Source organism: Varanus komodoensis, unplaced genomic scaffold (assembly GCF_004798865.1).
Source record: "Varanus komodoensis strain SLA01 unplaced genomic scaffold, ASM479886v1 scaffold91, whole genome shotgun sequence".
Taxonomy (NCBI): Eukaryota; Metazoa; Chordata; class Lepidosauria; order Squamata; family Varanidae; genus Varanus; species Varanus komodoensis.
This window is the reverse complement of record NW_025336610.1, coordinates 610,039-630,286: the sequence shown is the minus strand read 5'-3', so window position 1 is coordinate 630,286 and position 20,248 is coordinate 610,039. Positions and strand designations below refer to the sequence as shown.

Sequence of the window (20,248 nt, the reverse complement as noted above, 5' to 3'; positions counted from 1 at the left end):
TCTGGGCGGCCACCTCCGTGGGAGGGGGTAACTGTGTCCTGCCATGACTGGGGGGCCTTCCCGCCCCTCCCCACCCTCCTATTCTGTGATCCTATGAAAACCTGGCAAGGAGCCAGCGCTGGCCAGATGGCATGGCCAGGAACGGCTAGCGGTCTGCGGGTGCTTAGGCAGGGGGCAGCGGGATGAGAACCGCTGTAATGCTGGCAATAATTCTCCGAAACATCTTCATAGTCCAGTCGGAGACATAAAGCGCATGCATTTTGGGAAGGGCAGTGGGCGTTTCCAGACTCCTGGCAGAGGTGCTGAAGGAGGAATTTAAAGTGGGGATCCCCTATTCGCCACTTGGGCCCTGGGCGCAGACTTCCAGATGTTGCTGTCTCAGGAGGCATTTCTAAACAGCTTTAAACAGGTAATCCTCCAAGGTTTGAAGAGTAACGCTTCCTCTTTTGAACCATCCGCCTTTCAGTGCAAAATAACTGCATTGCAAGCTCTTTTTCAGGCCTGGCATGCAGCGTGCAGACCTATCTGCTCTTTGTGTTTTGTTGCCATTTCTTTGTAATTCTTGAAAACGGTGTATTTAAAGCGTGTATCACTCATCTTTTCCAGCAGAGCTCAGTTCGGAATATGTACAGACCCAGCTCGCTTGCAAAATCGCCAGGAGGGAGCAGGTTGCCCCCCCGGCTGCCCGCCACTTCCACACTGCATCAGGCTCCCACAATAACCCAGGGTTAGATCCCTGATCCAGTTCATACACAACCACCGAAAGTATTGGTTGAACGTAGATCAGTGAGATGTGGGTTAACCTGTACAGAAGCCACGTTGAGTCTCTTCCCGCAGGGCTTGTCCCTTTATTTCAGGGGTCCTCAAACTACAGGCTGGGGGCCGGATCTGGCCTGCCTCAGAAGTTTTCAATGCGCTGCGCATGCGCCCACACGCTGCACGTGCCCACCACTGCCCACCTCGCCCCCCCCCCGCCCGTGCAGGGAGGCAGCGGCTTGCTTGCGAGGAGCTCATTTTGGACTCGCTAGGAGAAAACAGCCTCCACGTGAGCAAGCTGCTGCATCGGCCGCCCGCCCCACCTCACTTCGCCTCCCTTCACCCGCGCCTGCCCACGCCTTGCCCACGCGTCCTGCCGGCACCGCCTCTCCGGCCCGCGCCCAGCACTGGCACCTTTCCACTGGCCCCCTGGTGAAAGTTTGAGGACCCTGCTTTATAGGCTTGTTGGTGCTGGTTGTCATGAGTCTTTCCTCCATTTTGCCTGGAACTGATGTTAAGCCGGTTGTCCTGTAATTTCCCCAAATCCCCTGGATCCCTTTTGAAAAACGCTTCTCGTCGGCATTCTCTGGTCCTCTGCTGCAGAGGCTGGTCTTGGGGTCACGCCATGTGCCTCTGTGAGAAGGTGCTCGGTTTTGCTGCTGTGCCTGAGATCCCTCGGAAGGTGCCTGCCTGTGTTCGTGACTGCTGTGTGTCGTCCATGTCCCTTCCAGGTCCTGTTCTGCCGACTGACAGCTGAGCAGCACGAAGTTTACAAAAGCTTTATCGATTCCAAGGAAGTCTATCAGATTCTCAACGGAGACATGCAGGTCAGTGCAGAAGGAGCGAAAGCCGCTGGCCGGACCAGGGAGGCGGCGTGGCTGGGCTGCTCGACGACTGAACCCGGAACTCCGGCTCGCCTGTGCAGAGGCAGGTCGGAGCTCCGGGTTCGGTCGTCAGCCCCTGCGTGAGGAAGGGGCTGTGGGTAGACGCCCCTCACATGGGTGGAGTTTTGCTTTTGAACTCGGTAGGGAAACATTTCTGCGAGGGCTGTGCAGCGAGGCTCAGTGAGTTGTGCCGGCAGCGCCTCAGCGCAGGAAGTCACGAGGCCGACGGCTGGCCTGCAGCGCACACGTGCGCACGCCCCGGAACGAGGGGCTTTCCTTTTGGTACGTCGGCTAGTTTACTGGGCAGGAGAGGGGGGCATTTTGAGAATGAAGGCGCTCGGCTCTCCTCCGCACAGGTTTTCTCTGGTCTGATAGCCCTGAGGAAGATCTGCAACCACCCGGACATCTTCACGGGGGGCCCCAAGATCTTGAAGGGCGTGTCTGATGAGGAACTAAGTGAAGAGGAGCGCTTCGGGTTCTGGAAACGTTCTGGGAAGATGATCGTTGTCGAGTCTCTGCTGAAAATTTGGCACAGGCAGGGGCACCGGGTTCTCCTTTTTTCTCAGTCTAGGCAGGTAAGCGCAGGCAAGATGTCTTGCTGGCAGGATGCCTGTGTAGAGCCGACCACAGCCTGTTGTGCTAAGCGAGGGACGGCTTTGCCGAACCAGCAAAGAATGCTGTGTTTTAACTGGGGAAGCTGCCGTTCCTGCCCCCCCCCCCATTTTTAATCAAGTCACTACTTGAGGAAAACATTCCTTCATTCCAGTGAGCAGTGATGCCACCTTTGGGTGGACGCGGGTAGCCTATTTCCAGTCTCTGGCAGTGTGCTGGGGGAACATTTTGGGGCCGCAGAAGCATGCCGATCGGGAGCATTTCCCGCCGGATGCTTGGGAGAAGGACAGCGGCAGGAGGGCTTGGCTGCTTTCCAAGCGCGTTGCATAGCATTTAAAGCAGGCCGGAGGCCGCGGTTCTTGAAAAGAGCTGCCAGCGAGCCGGGCAGTCCCGCAGTGCCTCGATCTCGCTGTTGCCACGCAGGCGCCCCGTCCACCAGACCCCTTTGCTGTCGCCGCTGCAGATGCTGCATATCCTGGAAGCGTTTCTGCAGCAGAGGGGCTACTCCTACCTCAGAATGGACGGCGCCACAACCGTCGCCTCGAGGCAGCCGCTGATCGCCAGGTACAACGAGGTGAGGCGCGCCTGGCCGGGCAGGTGGCTCCTGATCCTTGCTGGAGCGGTGTGGATGGACGCGTGTGAGGAAAGGCCGGCCGGTCCCCGCCAGAGCATGAATTCGGCATGGGATGAAAACAAGGGGGCACTCTCTAGATATTTGGGAGCAAACGCCAAGGTTTCCTCGGCTCAGCTTCCACGTTTATGTTGAACGAGCGTTCTTGAGGTGGGGAGGAGTTTTACCCAAAATAACAAAACGCAGGTCCAGGTCAGATGACACTCTTCACTTCTTGTTGTTCACTTCTCAGGTATCTAAAATGTTGTAAATGCTCTGTAGAGATTAAAACAGTGTAACAGCCCCTGCCATGGGAGATCGTAATTTAACAGACCTGATACAAGAGGAAAAGGGAGTGGAGAGGGAAGAGGAAAGTGAGCGCTTGGAGCGGACCCGGTGAGGTGGGAGGGAGGCACCTCCCGTGGCTCCTCCCCTGAGGGGGGGGCCAGGCTGAGCGATCTCCTCTGTGTCCATTCGCTGGGGGAGAGTGAAGATTCCTGCTGGGGGGCCCCCACTCCGTGGAGGAAGGTGACCAGGGAGAGCCAAGCTGCTTTCTGCCAAGGCAGGCATTTTGGAGAGTTTTCCAGGAGGTCTGGAGGGGGTCGTTGCTCATGAGCCTCCTCTATTTTTCCAGGGCTCCTTCCATTTCCCCCCCTTATCTCAGATAATCTGTTGGGAAAGAAAGAACGGCGTATCTGCGGAACGCCTTCTTGTTTGCAGAGCCAGAGCTAGGAGGACCCCGCCTGGAAGCCGGCTTGCTTATGCCTCCTGTTCTTGAACATTCAGACTGGTAGGACTTAAGTCTGGTGTTCCATTGCACATGGCACCACAAGCGAAAGAGGCACGCCGGGCTGCTCGTCTGCTGAGCAGCTTCCAGCGCAGGGCAGGCGGACAAGCTTCCCTTAGAGAGACTGGCCTGGCTTTGGGAAGGGGCGGCGCTTTCTGGCGGCCCAGAGGCCCTGTGTCCCAGAGCTGCTCCTGCTGCGGAGGCACGGGCGGCGTGAGCCGCTGGCTGCTGGACGGCTCTGCCCTTCGTCACGGTGTCCCTGGCAGCCGCACCTCGCACGACTCGGCTCCACAGACCTTTGCAGCTGGGCCCAGAGGCTTCCAGAGAGCGGCTCCTGGTCACTTGCCGTGGTGCTGCTGGGAGAGGGCTACCTGGGGAACACAGGTGGGGGTTTTCTGCCTCGCCACAACGCATGCCAGCAAATCAGTTCAACATTCCTAATTGCGGAAGTGCTTCTATGTCATCCTGGCTCTGACGGATGGACAACAGCAAAAGCGTTTTCTCTGCACCCCTTTCCTGCCGCTGCTTCCCTACAGCGGTTCAGGTGGTGGATTCTGTTCCTCGTTCCTTTATGTGTTCCCCGTGTTTTGCCTGCACACCCAGACGTAATTTCCCTGTGGCTCAGCCTTTCTGAGCAGCTTATCCTCATCCTGGGCGCTGGAGCATGGCACGTTCCCCCTTGTTTTCCTAAGGCCCATGCAGTGATGACGCGTTGCGCTTGCTGCGTACGGATCGTTCAGTTTATTATCAGACCTGGATGAGCTTCAGCAGTCGTCTTCCTTCCATGCGAATCCTGGACTTGCTGACTCAGAAGTCAGCCCCGCGGTTCAACAGAGTTCGTTTTTGGCTACTCACCTGAGGACGGTGCCCTCCCGACCAGCACCATGCATGCTTGGCATATTCGTGGTCGGGGAAGACCTCACGTGAGACGTACTGGACTTTTCCTGAAAGTGCCCCGTGCCGTCTGTCTTTCCAGGACAAATCCATATTTGTGTTTCTGCTTACAACCCGAGTCGGCGGGCTTGGGGTTAACCTGACCGGAGCCAACCGAGTGATCATCTACGACCCCGACTGGAATCCCACTACCGACACCCAGGCAGGTTTCACGGGTGGGAGCCCTGCCCGGACCAGTGGCTCCATCCGGCCATCTTCCCTGGGTCACAGTATCTTAAGTTTATGTAGCAGGGAAGGATTTGGAGACGGGAGTAGTTCCACCCTGCCGCCTTCAGGGTGCTGGGCTCGCTTGGAAGGGCTTCCCTGGCATAAAAGGTCGCTTGTTTAGGGCCGAGCTGCACGGGACATCAGAAGCATTGCAGCAAAGGGCTAATGCACTTGGGGGCCTGATATGGGCGCCATGATTTTACTGGTCTCCAGTTTTTTGTTTCCATTTGCCAAGGAGCGCTCCCTGCCTATGTGAGGGAAATCCCTCTGTCCCTGGCATTTCCAGCCACTGCACTGTTTAAACACTGGGAACCAGCCCCCGAGGCTGCGGGAGGCCCAGGAATAATTACCTGTAAAGCCCTTAATGGCTTGGGACCCGGATGCTTGAAGGAACGCCTGTGGCCATATTTGCCCTCCCGCCCCTTGAGATCGGCAGCAGGGGCTCTCCTCTGGAAGCCTTCCGTAAGAGAGATCAGGAGGCACAGTACCTGGAGGAGGGCCTTCTCTGCGGTGGCACCCCATCTGTGGAATGCGCTCCCCAGAGAGGTCCGCCTGGCGCTGTCGTTATTTGCTTTTCGGCGCCAGGCCAAGACCTTTTTATTCAAACAGTATTTTAATAATCTTTAATATTTATAGTTATAATTATGCAGCCAGTGTGTTTCCAAGTTTTAATTTTAATTGTAATTTGTAATTATATTGGTTTATTTATTTGTGTTGTGAGCCGTCCTGAGGCTGTGTAGCAATGGGGGCGGCACACAAAAAATTTAAATAAATAAATAAATAAATAAATAAGGGGGGGCGCCCGGCAGTCATCCCCAGTGAGGACGTGGCATTGCGGGCACGCATGAAAGGCGAACCCAGCCTTCAGCGGGGCTCCACGCCCGCTCTCCGAAGACGCCGGTGCAGAGGTTTCCACGGCAGGGTCTCGCACGTTGTCTCGGCTTACCTGCTGGCGCCGTCGTATCCTGCCTTTCCGCCGCTCGCAGGGAGCCTGGGGCGGTTCGCACAGCCACCGTCCCGTCCGGCAGGACAGGCTGAGAGCGGGCGGCCAGCCCCAGGCCCGGCGGGACCTCCAGCGCCCACTGCCGAGTCCCGCACACAAGCCGCCATGCCATGCTGGCTCCCGGTGCTCCCGAGGCTGCGGGCCTTGCTGGAAGACGCCTGCGGGCACCCGGGGGGGAGGCGGCCAGCATGCTGAACTGCCAGCCTGGGGATCCGGTCCCCACCCGCCTCTGGGGCGCACAGGGCCAGCTGCTCCCTGGCTCCTCATGGGGTGCTCGTTGTGAGGATAACACGGAGCTGTGGGAGCTGCCTTGGACTCCCCACAAAGGGACAAAAGGGGCTCCTAAATAAATGTGGAAGCGGGGGAGGGGGAGGGGGAGGAAGGAGCAGCTCCTCCACCCCCGTTTCGTGTCTGAAAATGCCGTCTGCAAGGCACGCCTCTGTGTTCCAGGCTCGAGAGCGTGCGTGGAGAATCGGCCAGACGAGAGAGGTGACGGTGTACCGGCTCCTCACCGCGGGCACCATTGAAGAAAAGATCTACCACAGGTCCGCGAGCCCCGGTCCCTGCGTCTGCACCCCCTGGCGCTGGGTCGGGTGCAGCGCTTCTCTCCCTCAGCGGCGAGTCCAGTAGCTCGTGCTCCCCCTTCTCTGTTCGGGCACCGGGGGTGGGCAGGGGGTGCGGCAAGACCGTTGCTTACACCTGGGAAGAGGATGGATCGGACCCACGGTGGCCCAGGGACACACGGCCTCCCCCTCTTCTCGCTCACCCTGCAGCATGTGGGACTGGGTGCACTGGGTGTTTGCTTCAGGGCTGGTAGAGTAGCCCCGGCCCTGTGGGAGGTGGGGAAGGGCGCTCCCTGAGGGGAGCAGGCGCTGGGATGGGCGGCCCTCACGCTGGCCGTGCGCAGGGGCAGCTTCGGTGGCCTGGGCCTCGCGTGTCTGCTCCAGCGGGCACAGAGTTGGGGAGGGGGTCCCCCAGTGCCCCCGGCAGCCGCACGGCCAGCGCAGAGACAGAGCCGGAACCAGCCGCGGCGCGAGACGCGTGTCCCGGCGTCTTGTCTCAATGACGCGGCCGTTTCAGGTGGGGCCAGCGCGCGGCTTGCGCAGACGGGGAAAGCCCTTCGCAAACGCGTGGGGCCAAAGGGCTTTTCCAAGCAGAGTCTTTTGCACCCTCCGCCAGCGATGGAACTTTGGGATCCCGGGTCGTCTCCACCTGGGCATTGAACAGACCTCGGCCAGCGAGCCTTTCTTGACTGGCACACCCCTGCCCTGCCCTTCGCGTGCCTGCAGCGCCTGGCGAGGTCCCCCGCTTCCCCGGAAGGGTGGCTGGGAGGATGCACGGGCAGGCGCCCTGCCCGGGGCGTTGGGGCTGGGGGCGCCAGAGGGCTGGCCCTGTTTCTGGGAGGGGAAGCGGGAGGGAATTCGATGGCACGCCTGGCTCTCCTCTTTCCCCCCTTTCAGTCTTCCCATTTCTTCCCTTCAGACACTGAGCCGCCTTCGTTATGGTGTGCCCATTTGGACTTCTCTGCCATTTTTCCCTGTTATTTAGCATTTTAATTCCTCGTCTTTAATAGGGACGTTGGCTTTTTTGGTAAAACAAAATGCAGCTTCCAGCTGCCTGCTACTCTGCTGGCCATAAACAGCTTTTCAAAGGGTATTTCTTGTAGTTTGTTGTGGGAGGTTTAAATGCAGTATTAAATGGGTAGCAATTGGTGGCTTGTTCAGCATTAACCCAAGTACATCAGAGCACATGTGCGAAACTACAGTTTTGTTTCCTGTATAATGGTTCTCCAAGATAAAGGTCATATAATCTTCTTGTTCTGGAGTTTCATATTTGGTGCTTTGGGCAGAGACCTGCAGCTGTCTTACCCCAAAACATTATTTTTCCAGACAAATCTTCAAACAATTTCTAACAAACAGAGTGCTGAAAGATCCAAAGCAGAGGCGCTTCTTCAAATCCAACGATCTGTATGAACTCTTCACTTTGAGCAGCCCGGACAACATGCAGGGGACCGAAACCAGCGCCATCTTCGCAGGTACGTCCAGTGACGGCGCTGGAATGTCCACCGCAAAACGGGGGACGGGACGGGACGGGACGGCTGACGCCTGCCTGTGCGCTCCCTTGCAGGCACCGGCTCTGATGTTCCTCAGCCGAAGCCTCGGTCGAAGCGGAAGGCTCCAGGCTTCTCTGGTGCTGCTGGAAGACGCCACCCGGCAGAGCGTCCCTCGCCCGCCGGCGCCAAGCTGCCAGGCTGCCCCTCAGCGCACCCAGGCGCTGTGCCAGCAACTGCCCCCGCAGAACCCAGTGGAGGCATCCCGGGAAGCACAGAAGCATCCTTGCCTGGTCTCCCAGAACACGACGCTCCGGCTGAGGCAGAGTCCTTCGCTAGAGTGGAGGAGAGGCCGCTGGGGCCAGCAGAGGGAGCGCCGCCTGGAGCGCCGCCCGAGGACGAGCGGGGCCCTGCGGATGCGGGTTTGCCGCACGCCGCACCCAGAGGGGAGTCTCGTGTAGGTGCTGGCGGGCAGGATAGCCTGGCGGAGAAGAAGAGTGGCCCCTTCGAGGGGCAGGGGGGCGATGTGCGAGCAGACGGCAACGGCAGGCACGCTGTGGGAGCCAGGCGCCCCGAGGGCAGGCCGAGGAAGCCCAAGCGTGTCCGAGATGCCAAGTTCGAGGGCGAGCGCATTCCTCACCTGGTGAAGCAGAGAAAGTACCGGAAGCAAGACCAGGAGGAGGAGGAGGAACAGAAAGAGTCAAAGAAAACTGATGACTATGTTTTGGAGAAGCTTTTCAAAAAATCAGGTAAAACTCTTGAGGGTCATTCTGCAAAAGCATGCCCAGGGCCAGAAAAGGCATTCCAGTGGGCAACAACGGGGGGGGGGGGGGTTCCAGAATATGCGGCCGTCGCCTTACGCTGCATCATTCGTTCGGAGCATTTGGGGGAGGTGAACAGCTCGTGTGTGAGCGCGTGCCTGTGCACACGGCCCGGACTGCCAGTTTCCCTTAATCGGGCGCCGTAGGTCAGCACTGGTCTGGCAAGGAACCTGGACCGGGGTCTTACCCATCCTTGCCGAAACCTCGTTTTTATCTCCCTACGATGCAGTTCTCTCATTCGAAAGCAGACGTGCTTCCTCACGGAAAACGTCTGTTAATGCGCGCCAGGTCACGCTGGATCGCTCCCCGTTGGTTGGGGCGGGGGGGCTTTTTGATCACACAGAACAGCTGACCTGGGAAGGAACTGTATGAGGTTGCACAAAGAATCCCCCTTTCAGCCCCCTGCGCTGAATGGGACGAATGACAGCGCCCCTTCGCCCCTCTCCCTCCAACGCAGCCTCGGACCGATCCTGGGTCCAGCAGCCTGGAATGTCTTGCGATACGGAGGCGCACCCCTCTGGCTAACCGGTCCGTCTGGGCAAGACGCCGGCTCTGCTCCCCAGTGAGAACCAGCCGCCGCTCGGCCTGCCCGCCACCTTTCCACAGCTGTCCAGCTGCCCCCTCTCTCCGCCTCGCGTCAGCCCGCCCCACGCCTCACCCCACGGCTTCCCCCTCGCAGCACTTCTCTGCTCTTTGGCCTCGCGTCGCTCCTCGGTTCGATTCATGCTGTAGTTCGAAGCTGCTGTGCTGGATCTGAAATTGGTTGAGATCCACCCAGGGAGCGTCAGAGGCCATGCGCGAGGCAGACGACGTGACCGAGCAGAGCGGACCACAAGGCCTGCCGGAGGGACTCTCGGCTCGAGCCGAAGCTGCAACCCTCTGCCGTCGGCCAGGCGGCTGGGAAGCGGTGCGGGGGCCCAGGCGGGCCGCCGATGGCCATCTCTCCTTCCGACAGCTCCTTGGTCCCCCGCTTTGGGGGAGGCCTGTCCCTCCGGCAGGCTTCGTCACGACACCCAGCGGCCATGTAGCCGGGGGTCCCCCACGCTCCCGGGCCGGCCGGGCTCTCCGTAGGCCCTCCTGTGGCCGGTCTCCTGCTCGCGCTCCGCCCTGCACGGGCCCCGTGCGAGCCGCTGAGCCGCTGGAAGGGCTCCCCCCACTCTGCTCTGACGGGAACGGTTGCCTGCATCGCAGGGAGTGGCTGGGCTCCGGCTGCACTGCGGCCACCGCTCCGGCCTCGGCAAGCCCACTCCTCCTCGCTCTCCCCCTGCCCAGGAATACACAGCGCGATGGAACACGACGCAATCATGGATGCCTCCAGCCCCGATTACGTGCTCGTGGAAGCGGAAGCGAGTCGCGTGGCTCAGGACGCCCTCGGGGCCCTCAGGGTCTCTCGGCGGCAGTACTGGGGAGCCGCTTCGGCTGCCCCCGCCTGGACGGGCGCCGCTGGCCGGCCTGCGAGAGGAAAGTAAGCCGACCGCGTCTGCCACCTGGCACATCTCTAGAAGGCCGGGCTCGGTGAGGCGGGTGGCCAGCCGGGCGGCAGCGGCCTGCGGGGCTCCCCCGCCTGAGCCCCGGCAGCTCCCCACAGAATGGCACGGGGCCGGGCCAGGCCGCGTGTCTTGGCACAGCCTGGGCTGCCACAGGAGAAAACGAAAAGCGCTCGGTGTTTCTCGGCTCTTTGTTCTCTGATCTGCAGCCAGTCCTGAAACTCGGGGCAGAGACAGGAATGCCACCCCTCTGTCCCCGTGCCCCCGTGCAGTGGGGGCTCCCCGTGGCCCTTTCCCAGGTGGCGGAGAGGCACAGCCAGGCCCGCCGTTCGGCTGTGCCCCAACCCACTTGGCCGCAGGGGCCTCTGCTGTCCGGGAACGGCCTGCGCCTGGCTGCACTCCCCCCTCCCAGCCCTCACACTCGCGCTCGCCCTGGGCTTGGGGCTGCTGGGCGAGCCGGGGCCACGGAAGCCCTAACCCCACCCCCCGCCTGGACATGCAGCGTTGGCAGCAAGGGCCCCGTGGCACGAGTGGGCTGCGTTCCTAGGGGCGCCATGCGGTCTGCTGGGGAGACAGTTAAGCCCCCCAAAGGCCCGCCCTCTGCCCGGGCCCTGGTCAGAAGGGAGGGGGCCGCCTGGGCAGACGGGGGCCGCCTGCAGCCTGCTTGCCACAGTGGGGCAGGAAGGGGGAGGACGGCGATGGAGCGGGAGGGCCTGCATGTGTGAACGGGTGGGGGCCGCCCTGGGGCAGCCCTTCCGCTGGGTGGGGGGCACCCGCTTGAGTGATGGCCTCTACTTTCAGAAGCAGGTTCGGCCAGAAGAGGAACCCGCGCTTGGTGACGCCCTCTTCTCCGTCTCCCGCCCCAGGGAAGAAATGCAAGGTGAAGCAGGAGCGTATTGCGGCTGGCGTGAATGGAGGCCTGCGGGTGGGGGCGGGGGGGGGTCCAAATTACGGCCGCCCCATCCTTCTCACCCGTTCGGGCATGGTAGTTCAGGGAAGGTCCCGGCCGCCGGCAAGGTTGCTCCGCAGCAGGGGCCCCACCTCGCGGGGCCTGGCAGGTCGGCGGAAGGGCCGTCCCGCGCCGGATGAGGCACAGCAGAAGCGCAGAAAAGTCTGGCTTGTTGCGCGTCTCTGCATCCGGCACTGAGGCTGCCAGATTCTCGAAAGGGAGAGCCGGGGATGTTTCCAAGAGGCAGCGTAGCCACACAACTGCCCCAGGGGGCCGCAGCCTGGAAAGCAGGGGCTGGGTGGGGCGTTTGGGGGCTTCATTCGGGGGGTGGCCGTAAGCGGGAGCAGCCTGATGGCGCGGCCGCCTCGCGGCAACAGTGGCAGCGACCGCGAGCTGTGCCAGTGCGGCACCGTGTGGACGGCCGGTCTGCACCCAGTGCTGTCGCGTGCTCTAAGAAAACGGGTTTTGCGTCCGTTTCCAAGAAACGCGGCCTTCTGCAGATCCCAGCAACTGGCACTGGATATCTGAAAGGTATCGAGGACACGATCGGGCCGTCGCCCGAAGTCAGAGGCCGCCCCGCATCCGGCAGCTGGAGGGCCGCAGCCCCCTGCGCCATCGCTCTGCCTCGCCTCGGGCGTCTTCTCTGGACGGCCCTTGTTAGGCCAGGGAATCTGGGGGAGCGGCACCCACAAGGTGGCAGCTGCCCTCCAGGTTGCCCCGAGGGGCTCGGGGTTCAATGCGCGCAGCCAGAGAACAAGCCCTGGTTTTGCATTCACACAAGCACACACCGCACTCACAAAGGAATGCTTATTCATCAGAAAAATGCAGAGCAAGCATGAGCTTTTAACCCGAGCGTGTCCTGAGGACAAATATTCCTGCTGCATCCCGAACATGCTCTATAGTTATAAAGAGGGGGAGCTTCCTGCCTAACAGAGAGAGAGGGAGAGGGTGGGGGCGGGGGGGTCCAGAACCAGTTCTGCAGCAGTAGAGCTGGAGTTCAGCGCTTGAGTCTTCGCAGGGGCTTGTGGGGGGGGGGGACCAAGAGAGAAATTGGGGGCATCCGTACCAGTGAGGTCATCCTGAGAAGGGCTGCTGAGCCGGAAAGGGCCGCGCTCACGGCATCGCTCGGCCCCCCGCGGGCCGAGTTGTGCAGTGCCTGCATGAAGCAGCCGTGTGTGGCAACCACCGCGGGCACCAGAAGTGGGCAAGCGCTGCCCCGAACGTTCTCGCAGAGCGTCGGTCGCCAGTGCCTGGGCGGGTCACGCTGCAGCGGAGCAGCTGGCACCTTGGCAAAGCCCTCCTGAGCGCGTCCTTCCGGATCTTGGAGGGGTCCAACGTGTGGCGCGAGCGGTGAGGCCAGGATGAGGCCCTTCCTTCCCACTGGGCGCTCAGATGAGTTGTGACTTCGCGGGTGCTTTGGGGCTCATGGCAGCCTCGCCCTCTGCTTCCCCGGGTGCCTGTCACTCACAGCTTTTCCATTTCTCTCTGCAGGAGGACGAGGGTGGGGGAGAAGAGAACAGCAAGAAAAATGCTTCCGCTGCTCACCTTGAGGGGAAAGTGGAAGCCGGCGAGTCGTCGTCCTCCAGCATGCTGAGCTCCTCGTCCTTGCTGGCTAGGATGCGGGAGAGAAATCACCTCATTATGCCCCAGAGAACGGGGGAGGAAGCCCCCCCGGGGCCAGGGGGCGCTCCTCCAGCGGCCACGGCGCATGACGAGCTGCTGGTGGATATCCGAAACTTTCTGGCCTTCCAGGCCCATGTGCCCGGTCGGGCCAGCACGCAGGAAATCCTGCACGAGTTCGAGTCGAAGCTGACAGTGCAACAGTCCTGTGTCTTCCGGGAGCTCCTGAGAAACCTCTGCACTTTCCACAGGCAGTCAAATGGGGAGGGACTCTGGAACCTGAAGCCGGAGTTCTCCTGACGGCTCTGCTGGGGGGTGCTGCTTGCACCCCTTCTTCCAGGTCCAGGTGCTTCTAACCCTCTCTTTAAATTATCCTGCATGCACACGTGAATATCGCAGTGCCCCTTGGCCGTGACTCACGCGATGAAGTGCCATCTACCTCACGATGCGGCAGTAGGAACTGGCGGTGCTGCTCTGGAGAGAAAGAATGGAACTTCACAGTGACTGGCATCCAAAGGGAGCGTGCTGGGCCGGGCCGCCGAGCCAGGCTGCGTGAGCGGCGGGTTTGCGTGCCTACTGGCACGTAAAGGCGGGCAAGCGACGGCCCCGAGAGGCGCTCGCCAGGTGAACGCTTCCCACGCAGAGCCCGTGCTTGCAGAGCTGCCTGGCGGTCAGGCGTGTGACGCGGGGGAGCGATCCCGGCGGGAGCGGGCCGGTCGGGGCCCTGGAACCGGCAGCCTCCTTTGGGGTGTCGCCTGGGGTGGAGCAGGTTGGCGGGGCCTCGCGCCGTGCTTGCAGAGCGGTCGCCTCCGGCCTGGCGCCCGCCAGTTCCCCTGCCTGGGGTCCCCTTCCCCGGCCCCCTTCCGCAGCTGCGTGGCTGGCCGGCACGGCTGCACGCAACCTCCTTTCCGCCAGCGCCTCCCCTGTTGGTCGGCGGGGAGGAGGAATTCCGCGGGGCAGCTTGCCAGATTTCTGCGTGCGGCAGAGGGGGCCTGTTCACCCCACGCAGCATGGAAGCTGTGCGGGCTGTGGGGGGGGAGGGGAAGGGGTGGGTGGAAGGGCTTGTCCAGACACCCACCGATGCTCCTGGCCGTTCACAGAAGCCTGTTTCTTAAAACCCCCACGTAACTCTTCATTTCTTTCTCTAGGGATGACATTTCCCTTGCAATGAATTTCACAGAGTTTGGTCATTCCATTAATGTCGGCAGGGGCTCTTTTGACTCCTGTTATCTTTGGTGCTTCCTATCCTGGGTGAAATTGTCAAGCATTCCGTGGAAATTCAGACAGACGGGAAACAGGCAGCCCAGTCCAAAAAGAAAACCGGCAGCGAAGCCTCTTTCCAGACACCAGGTCTAGGATTGGAGCCCAGGCGCGGCTGAACAGACGGCAGTGTCTGAGAGAGCAGGACAAGGCAAACCCGCGGAGCCATTTTCAAGCCCGAGGGACTGGCGGGAAGCCCCACGACGACTCCAGACCTCGCTCAGGGTGGGGGAGATGCTGTGCGGAGCTTCCCGGGCCGAGCGCCGAGGGAGCTTCTGTGGCACTCGGCCCTCGTGTGAGGTGCGCAGGAGGGCCGGCCAGGAGGCGTGCTGGGTGGAGGGGCGGCGTGGTTGCTTGCCCGGACGGAGCTGCCGTCCGGTCGGAAGGGGCCGTGTTCATGGCGGGGCAGAGCCCTGCCCGCGTGTTAGGGCTCCGCCAACATTAAAGCCGCCTGTCGCGGGCGTCCCGTGGGCAGCCTCATCTTTGACCGAGCGGCAGCTTTGTGCGCTGGGGATAAGGCGGCCTCAGGGAGTCCTCTGGCCGCGCTGGGCTGGGCAGAGCGGCTTCTGAGCAAGGTGCCCTGGGCATCGTTTCCGGACTGGCGCGCAAGAAGACGTGGCTTGACTTGGACTCTGGCCTTGCCCTTGGATCCTGCCGGAAAGGCGCTGCGCTGACGGGGCCGAGCCCGCGCTCCTGCAGACTGCGCCCCCGATGGGGGGCCAGACACCTCCCTCACGGCAGCCCTGCCTTCATTTCAAGGTGCACCGAGCGCTTCGGTTTTGTTTTGACCCCATTCAGTAAATGCAGATACCTGTTTACTAAGCAGAGAAGAATCGGAACCAACCAGTGTTTTATTACTAGTAACTAGACTGCACAACGTGGGAGCCCATCTCTGGGCTGCACCTGAAGCCGCTCTCGCTGGCTCGCTATCTTCCAATTGAAACTTTCCTAGAACCTCCTGCCATTTATGACAAAGGGTGTGGGTGACCAATGGGGGGCCGAGATTTTATTCTAATTTACTAGACAGTAAACCTCATCCAGCAACCTCGATCTGAAAAGCAGAGTGGGAGGGGGCTCCAGGACTTGGCTGGTCCTGCCATTTCCGGGTCAGGTGCATGGCTGACGGCGGAGGGCAGCCGGGGTTCCAGCTTCCACCCCATTCCGAAGCACGCGGTCTGCGTCTGAGGGAGCTTCCCCCCCGGGCTTCCCCTTTCTTCCTCCAGGGTCCTCCCGTCTGTCAGGCACCAGCTTTACAAATGCCATTCGCCACCTCTCTTGCTGTGGAAATACCTCCCAAACTTTATTTTTAAATCTGCAGGCTGCTGAATAGCCTGACGGGGCTAAGTGGCTAACCGCCTTAAAAAAACAGGCCAGCAGTTCAATCCAAAGGAAGCGGGGAACTGCTGGGAGCGGAGGGCGCTCTGGCAATCCGGTGCTCCAATCAGGTCTCAAAGTACTTGCAGAAGAGGGCAGTCTCACCTGGCACCAAAATGGAAGTAGCAATGGCTCCAGACGGGCTTTTCTAGGAAGCCCATCCCAAACTTCCGGACCGTTGCCATCTCCCGAAGCCAGAGGACGTCGGCCAGGTGGCGCCAAGTGGTGCGGACAGCGCCGGTACATGAGCAAGGCGAGGATCTGTCCCGCTTGCCCACGCCGAGAAGCAGCCCTCCTGTACTTCCGTGGTGTCTCTCAGCCTCCCGCCACCTCACGTCTCTCCGCCGACGGTTCCCTGCTCCGTGCGGCTGGCAGAACCGACTGCGCGAGGCACGCTCGGGTTATGCGACAGCAAGAGCCCAGTGGCTTGGACGGACCGGCTCACGTAAGAGCTGAACTAATCTCTGGGAAATTATTCACGGGCTGTTCACGCAACTTCACGTGGCAGTCACAAACAAGTAACCACGAAACAGGAATGCCCAGTGCCCACACGATAAAGTCCTTTTATTTATTTGGTTTTTATCCCAGCTTTTCTCCTTAGGGAACCCCCTCAAGGCATCTTGAATGATTAGCTATGGCTGTGCATACAGTGCTTTTTTTTGTAAAAAAAACCCAAAAGGTGCCGAAACTTGGGTCTTGGGGTCACACTTTTACACAATGGTCGCCGCCGGCAGGAAGCACTCAGCGCGCAGCCACACGACCAATCCCAAGCCGAGCGGCACCCTCACCATCGCCCGCAGGCACTATTTTAACAATTTCTGCCACCGACCTGCTATGCCCAACAGGGTGATTCGCAATCACTTGGGAAAATCCGTCAAAAAAGGTGCCGGAACGCTGCTCTGGTGCGATCTATGACAAAAAAAGCCCTGTGTGTATATACAGAGAAGCAGCATCTGTGTGTTCAAAACTGTGCGCATGGAGTGGAGCTGGGGGGGGGGGGCGGCATGTGCCAGCCACAGAACTTCCAGGCGGGGCCTCATTTTGCCGGCACAGAACCGCCCCAAGACTCGCGGAGCAGGAGGCCGAGCCACTGGAGACGGAGCACAGCCCAAAACTGTCCGGCGGATGCAAGCAGGAAGCCCTGAAGGCACACGAGGCCATGAAATGGGAGAGGAACTTCAATAGGAAGAGGAGCAGAATACGATGAGGGCCACTAACGGGACGCTTGGATCAGAAAGGCACCTCAAGGGAGCGATGCGGCCCCGCTATGGAAGGCTGGCAGCCAGGAAGGTGGGGCCGCCCTCGTCCGGCTCCGGTGTGCGCACGGGGAGGGTGCGCGGACGGGCACTCCTCTAGCACTGCAGCTTCCGCACGGCCCTGGAGAACTTCTTCAGCTCCTTCTCCCCCCGCTGCCACCGCCTCACCCAGGAGAGGACCAGCTGGCCAGCGACCCGGTGCCCCATGGCAAGGACCACGGTGCCGGGGGGCCCAGCCAGCGCCGGGCATGAGCAGGCCTCTCCGTCAGGCAGCCACAGGACCGGCTTCTGCAGCTCCTCTTCCGACCAGCCGTCGTGCCTGTACAGCGTGCGGCTCCGCATCTCTGGAGCCACTTTCAGGCCCCCTTCCAGGCCGGACAAAGATTTAATGCTCATCTTTAAAGCTTTGGGGTGGGGAAAGAAGAGCAGGTGGACGGTCAGAGCTTCGCAGCTGCGCCTGCTCCAGCCTCCAGAGAGCCCCCGACCCAAGCGCCACTCCCACCGGCATCGGGGCAGGGCGGGACAGGAGACTCACCAAAACCCTGGCTGCAGACCCTCTCCAGGAATTCCTTCTCGGCATGGCCGGTGTCACGGCAAGCTGCGCACACCACACCTGTGGGACAAAGATTGGAACAGGCTGCCGAGGAAACGCCACAGCGGGACACGGCGGCTCGTGAACTGCGCCAGCTCCTCAGCCGTTCCCAGGCTGGTGCAAATGCTTTTAATGCCCAAAGCAGCTCGGGGCCAGGCCACTGGGGGCCGCCTCCCCTGCCCTTCTCTGGGTACCTGCAGCAAATGGGGCTACTTAGGCAGGGGGCTCTTGTGGGAAGGAACCTCCCCCAGGTGTGTAGGCCCTCTCTGGAGACTCAGCCGGTGCGCTCATGGTGGTCTTCCCGCCTCCAGGAGCAGAGTGTCTGACTTTCCTGGGGGGCATTTTGCCCTTTGGGGGTGCCTTTAGATGCATGACTGCTTTAGATCTTTACAGGGCTGCTGGCGCCTGCCTGGGTTCTGGGCCTGGCTCAGCCCAAAGCTAAGGCGATGATACTGGGTCAGTCACAGCCGCTCAGCCTATCCTTCCTCGCAAGATGGTTGTTCTGGGGTGAAATGGAGAGGGGAACCATATAAGCTGCCTTGGTTCTATGCAGGGGGGAGGATGGACGGACGGTGGGATATACATGGAACGATAACCATGTTCTATTACATTCTATCATTTTGAATCTCGGGGCTTTAATTTCTCTGACCTGTCCGTGGTGACCTGCCAGTAAATCGCTCTGGAATTCCGGCCAACCCGCCCCGTGCCACCCAAGCTGCACCAGCAAGCTTGATGGTGGCCGACTACTCTGGGGCTGGGTGGGGGCACAGCGCCAGGAGGGGCTCTTCTGGGCCACGACGGCCGCTGACTCCCACCTCTTAATGCTGGCAGCGCCCCCAGCTCAGGCTGCGAGAAGCCGGAGAGCTCGGCGGGAAGGTCGCCCCACGACGTGCCCCCGGGCAGCCTCTGCGCCTGGCGCTGCTCTCTGGCCTCGCTGGGCGGCCACTCGCCGCAGTTCTGCCGCCTCGCCGCCCTGCGCTGGGGACTGGCTGGGTCCGGGGGCAGGGGGAAGCAGGGCATGTCCCCCCCGGTGAGGGGAGCCGGGGGCAGGCGGGGTCTCTGGTCACCGCTGAGTGGCCTGGGCCACCCCGAGCTTGCAGCGTGGCCTGGGACGCTTGCCATCAGCCTTCCGCAACCTGGATGTATTGGACTACAACTCCCATCGTTCCCTCGCTGACTGGGAACACTGGGCATTGACACCGGAGGGCACAGGGTTTGGGAAGGCCAGTCTAAACAACGGACGAGCAGAGCCGCCCCTGGGCGTTTCCCGTGGCCCTCCGTTTGGGCCGCTGCTCCCCCCACCCGCCACGCCGGCTGCCGAGCAGGTCCAGTCTCGCCACGAACACGCGGTGCTGGGCACGCCGTCTCCTCGGGCCCCGTGGGCCCCGTGCACCTCCCCCCAGGTGTCCACTCCCCGCTGGCCCTCTGCTGGGAGCAAAGCCACGGGGGGGGGGAGGCCAGCAGCCCCACGCCGTGCCTCCCCCTCCCTGAGGAGCCGTCGGTGCTTCCGGGCGCTGGGCGTGCCATGAGAACCATGCGCTCCGCAGGGCCGGGTGTCCCGGTGAGGGATGGCCCCGGTCTGGGGACGCTGGCCAGGAAGCGGGGCAGCTCTGCTGCACGCGGAGACCTATGGCAGCAGCTGGCGCCCCGACTCTGGAACGGGCCGTGCCGCGTTCAGTGCCGCCCAATTCTAAGCGTGCAGCTGCGGAGGCTCGGGCGTCCCGGCGAAGCGGGTGCAGACGGCCCTTGCAGAGAGCGCCCCAGCAGGATCGGTGCAGCTGCCAGGCCCCGAGGCCCCGGGAGGCGGCTTGGGGTGCGGCGCAGAGCGGGGCCTGACCGCAGCTGCACCTCAGGGGCAGCACCCGTGCCCGCCCTCTGCTTGGACTAGCGTTGCACAAGGCCCGCTGGCCCAGCGGGGATCCGCCCCTGCGCCTGCCCTCCTCAGTCCTCCTGTTTGCTCGCCTGCTCGCTTGTTTTCTTAGGCTAAGCCCATCGGCCAGGCGCCGGCGCTGACTCACACGTCTCAGTCACCTTCGCAGAGGCGGGAAGCAAAGTGTCTTTTTCCTCGGGACAGCAGGGCTTCCGGGAAGCTGGATTCCGCAAAGCAAAGTCCTTTGCTTCCCTGGCGGATGTGCTCAGCCCCGGAGCAGCTGGCGGGGCGCACATGTGCCACGAGGAAGCCACAGAGGAAGCCAGCCCGGCCCGTGGCTCCCTCCCTGCCCCGTCTCCGTGGGGGGAGGCTCCGCGGCTGCTTGCACCCGGCCTCCTGCAGGCACCGTCCCTGCCACTCGCCCACTCACCTCCTCCGGGGACCTGCGGCCCGTCGTCCGGGCCGACGGGTGGGACGCAGAGCTCGTTCCCTGCGGGGAAGCGGCTGCAGTTCAGCATGTCCGGCCAGGGGAAGCCGAAGGCGGCCATGACGGGGGCGCAGCCCTCCCGGACGGCCTCGCAGAGGGTCCGGCAGGGGAACACGGGCGCGTCCAGCTCGCCGATGCAGACGGGGGCAAAGAGGCTGCAGAGGAACCTCTTGGTGTCGCGGTGGCACTGCTTGCTCAGCAGCGGCACCCAGGAGGCTGCCTGCTGCAAGGCCTCCTTGACGGTGTCGTGGCCCAGCAGGTTGGGCAGGCGCATCTCGCTGTAGCCCACGCCGTGGCACAGGGCCATGCTGCTGGGCACGGGCTTGCAGGCGCTGCGCCGGGCACTCGGCTGGACCAGGCGGTGCGGGAAAGCGGCGGCGGCGGCAGCGGCGCTCCAGGCGGCGAGCAGCAGAGCGAGGGGGGCCCGGGCATCCATGAGGGCCTGCGGGAGGAGACACGTGGCGGGGAAAGCGCGCCCTGCGGAAGCGCCCGCAGCCCCTGGGGCTAAGTCCACCCTGGAGAAGGCGGGGGGCACGGCCGGAGCACCCCGAGCGCAGCCCGGGCCCGGGCAGCGCGCCCCCCCCTGCCGCGGCGCCGAGCTGGCCCCGAAACCGGCCCCCGCAGGTCGCACGCGCGGCCGCCCCCCGCGCTGCCTTCCTGGCGGGGGGC

The 20,248-nt window shown here is 62.2% G+C and overlaps 2 protein-coding genes across 3 annotated transcripts in view; one reads left to right on the top strand and one right to left on the bottom strand.

The window, feature by feature from the left end:
* The window catches only part of ERCC6 (ERCC excision repair 6, chromatin remodeling factor), a 33,749-nt gene extending 18,910 nt beyond the window's left edge, over window positions 1–14,839 (top strand). Inside the window, exons 12-22 of one of the 2 annotated variants that reach the window (XM_044418582.1) lie at window positions 1,488–1,583; window positions 1,997–2,215; window positions 2,716–2,826; window positions 4,626–4,745; window positions 6,264–6,358; window positions 7,703–7,848; window positions 7,941–8,612; window positions 9,957–10,149; window positions 10,973–11,051; window positions 12,612–13,364; window positions 13,889–14,839. In XM_044418582.1, the coding sequence (XP_044274517.1) occupies window positions 1,488–1,583; window positions 1,997–2,215; window positions 2,716–2,826; window positions 4,626–4,745; window positions 6,264–6,358; window positions 7,703–7,848; window positions 7,941–8,612; window positions 9,957–10,149; window positions 10,973–11,051; window positions 12,612–13,040 (2,160 nt within the window). In that variant the 3' untranslated portion in view covers window positions 13,041–13,364; window positions 13,889–14,839. The remainder of the gene's footprint in view (window positions 1–1,487; window positions 1,584–1,996; window positions 2,216–2,715; window positions 2,827–4,625; window positions 4,746–6,263; window positions 6,359–7,702; window positions 7,849–7,940; window positions 8,613–9,956; window positions 10,150–10,972; window positions 11,052–12,611; window positions 13,365–13,888) is intronic. The other variant, XM_044418581.1, reaches the window with a different exon arrangement.
* Window positions 14,840–16,265: 1,426 nt separating this feature from the next.
* Window positions 16,266–20,015, bottom strand: LOC123017308 (secreted frizzled-related protein 2-like). Its single transcript, XM_044418583.1, has 3 exons — window positions 19,523–20,015; window positions 17,166–17,243; window positions 16,266–17,034 (listed from the first exon to the last, which is right to left on the bottom strand). Exons 1-3 carry the CDS (start codon window positions 20,013–20,015, stop codon window positions 16,727–16,729), a joined length of 879 nt encoding a protein of 292 aa, XP_044274518.1. The 3' UTR covers window positions 16,266–16,726.
* Between the last annotated feature and the right edge of the window lie 233 nt (window positions 20,016–20,248).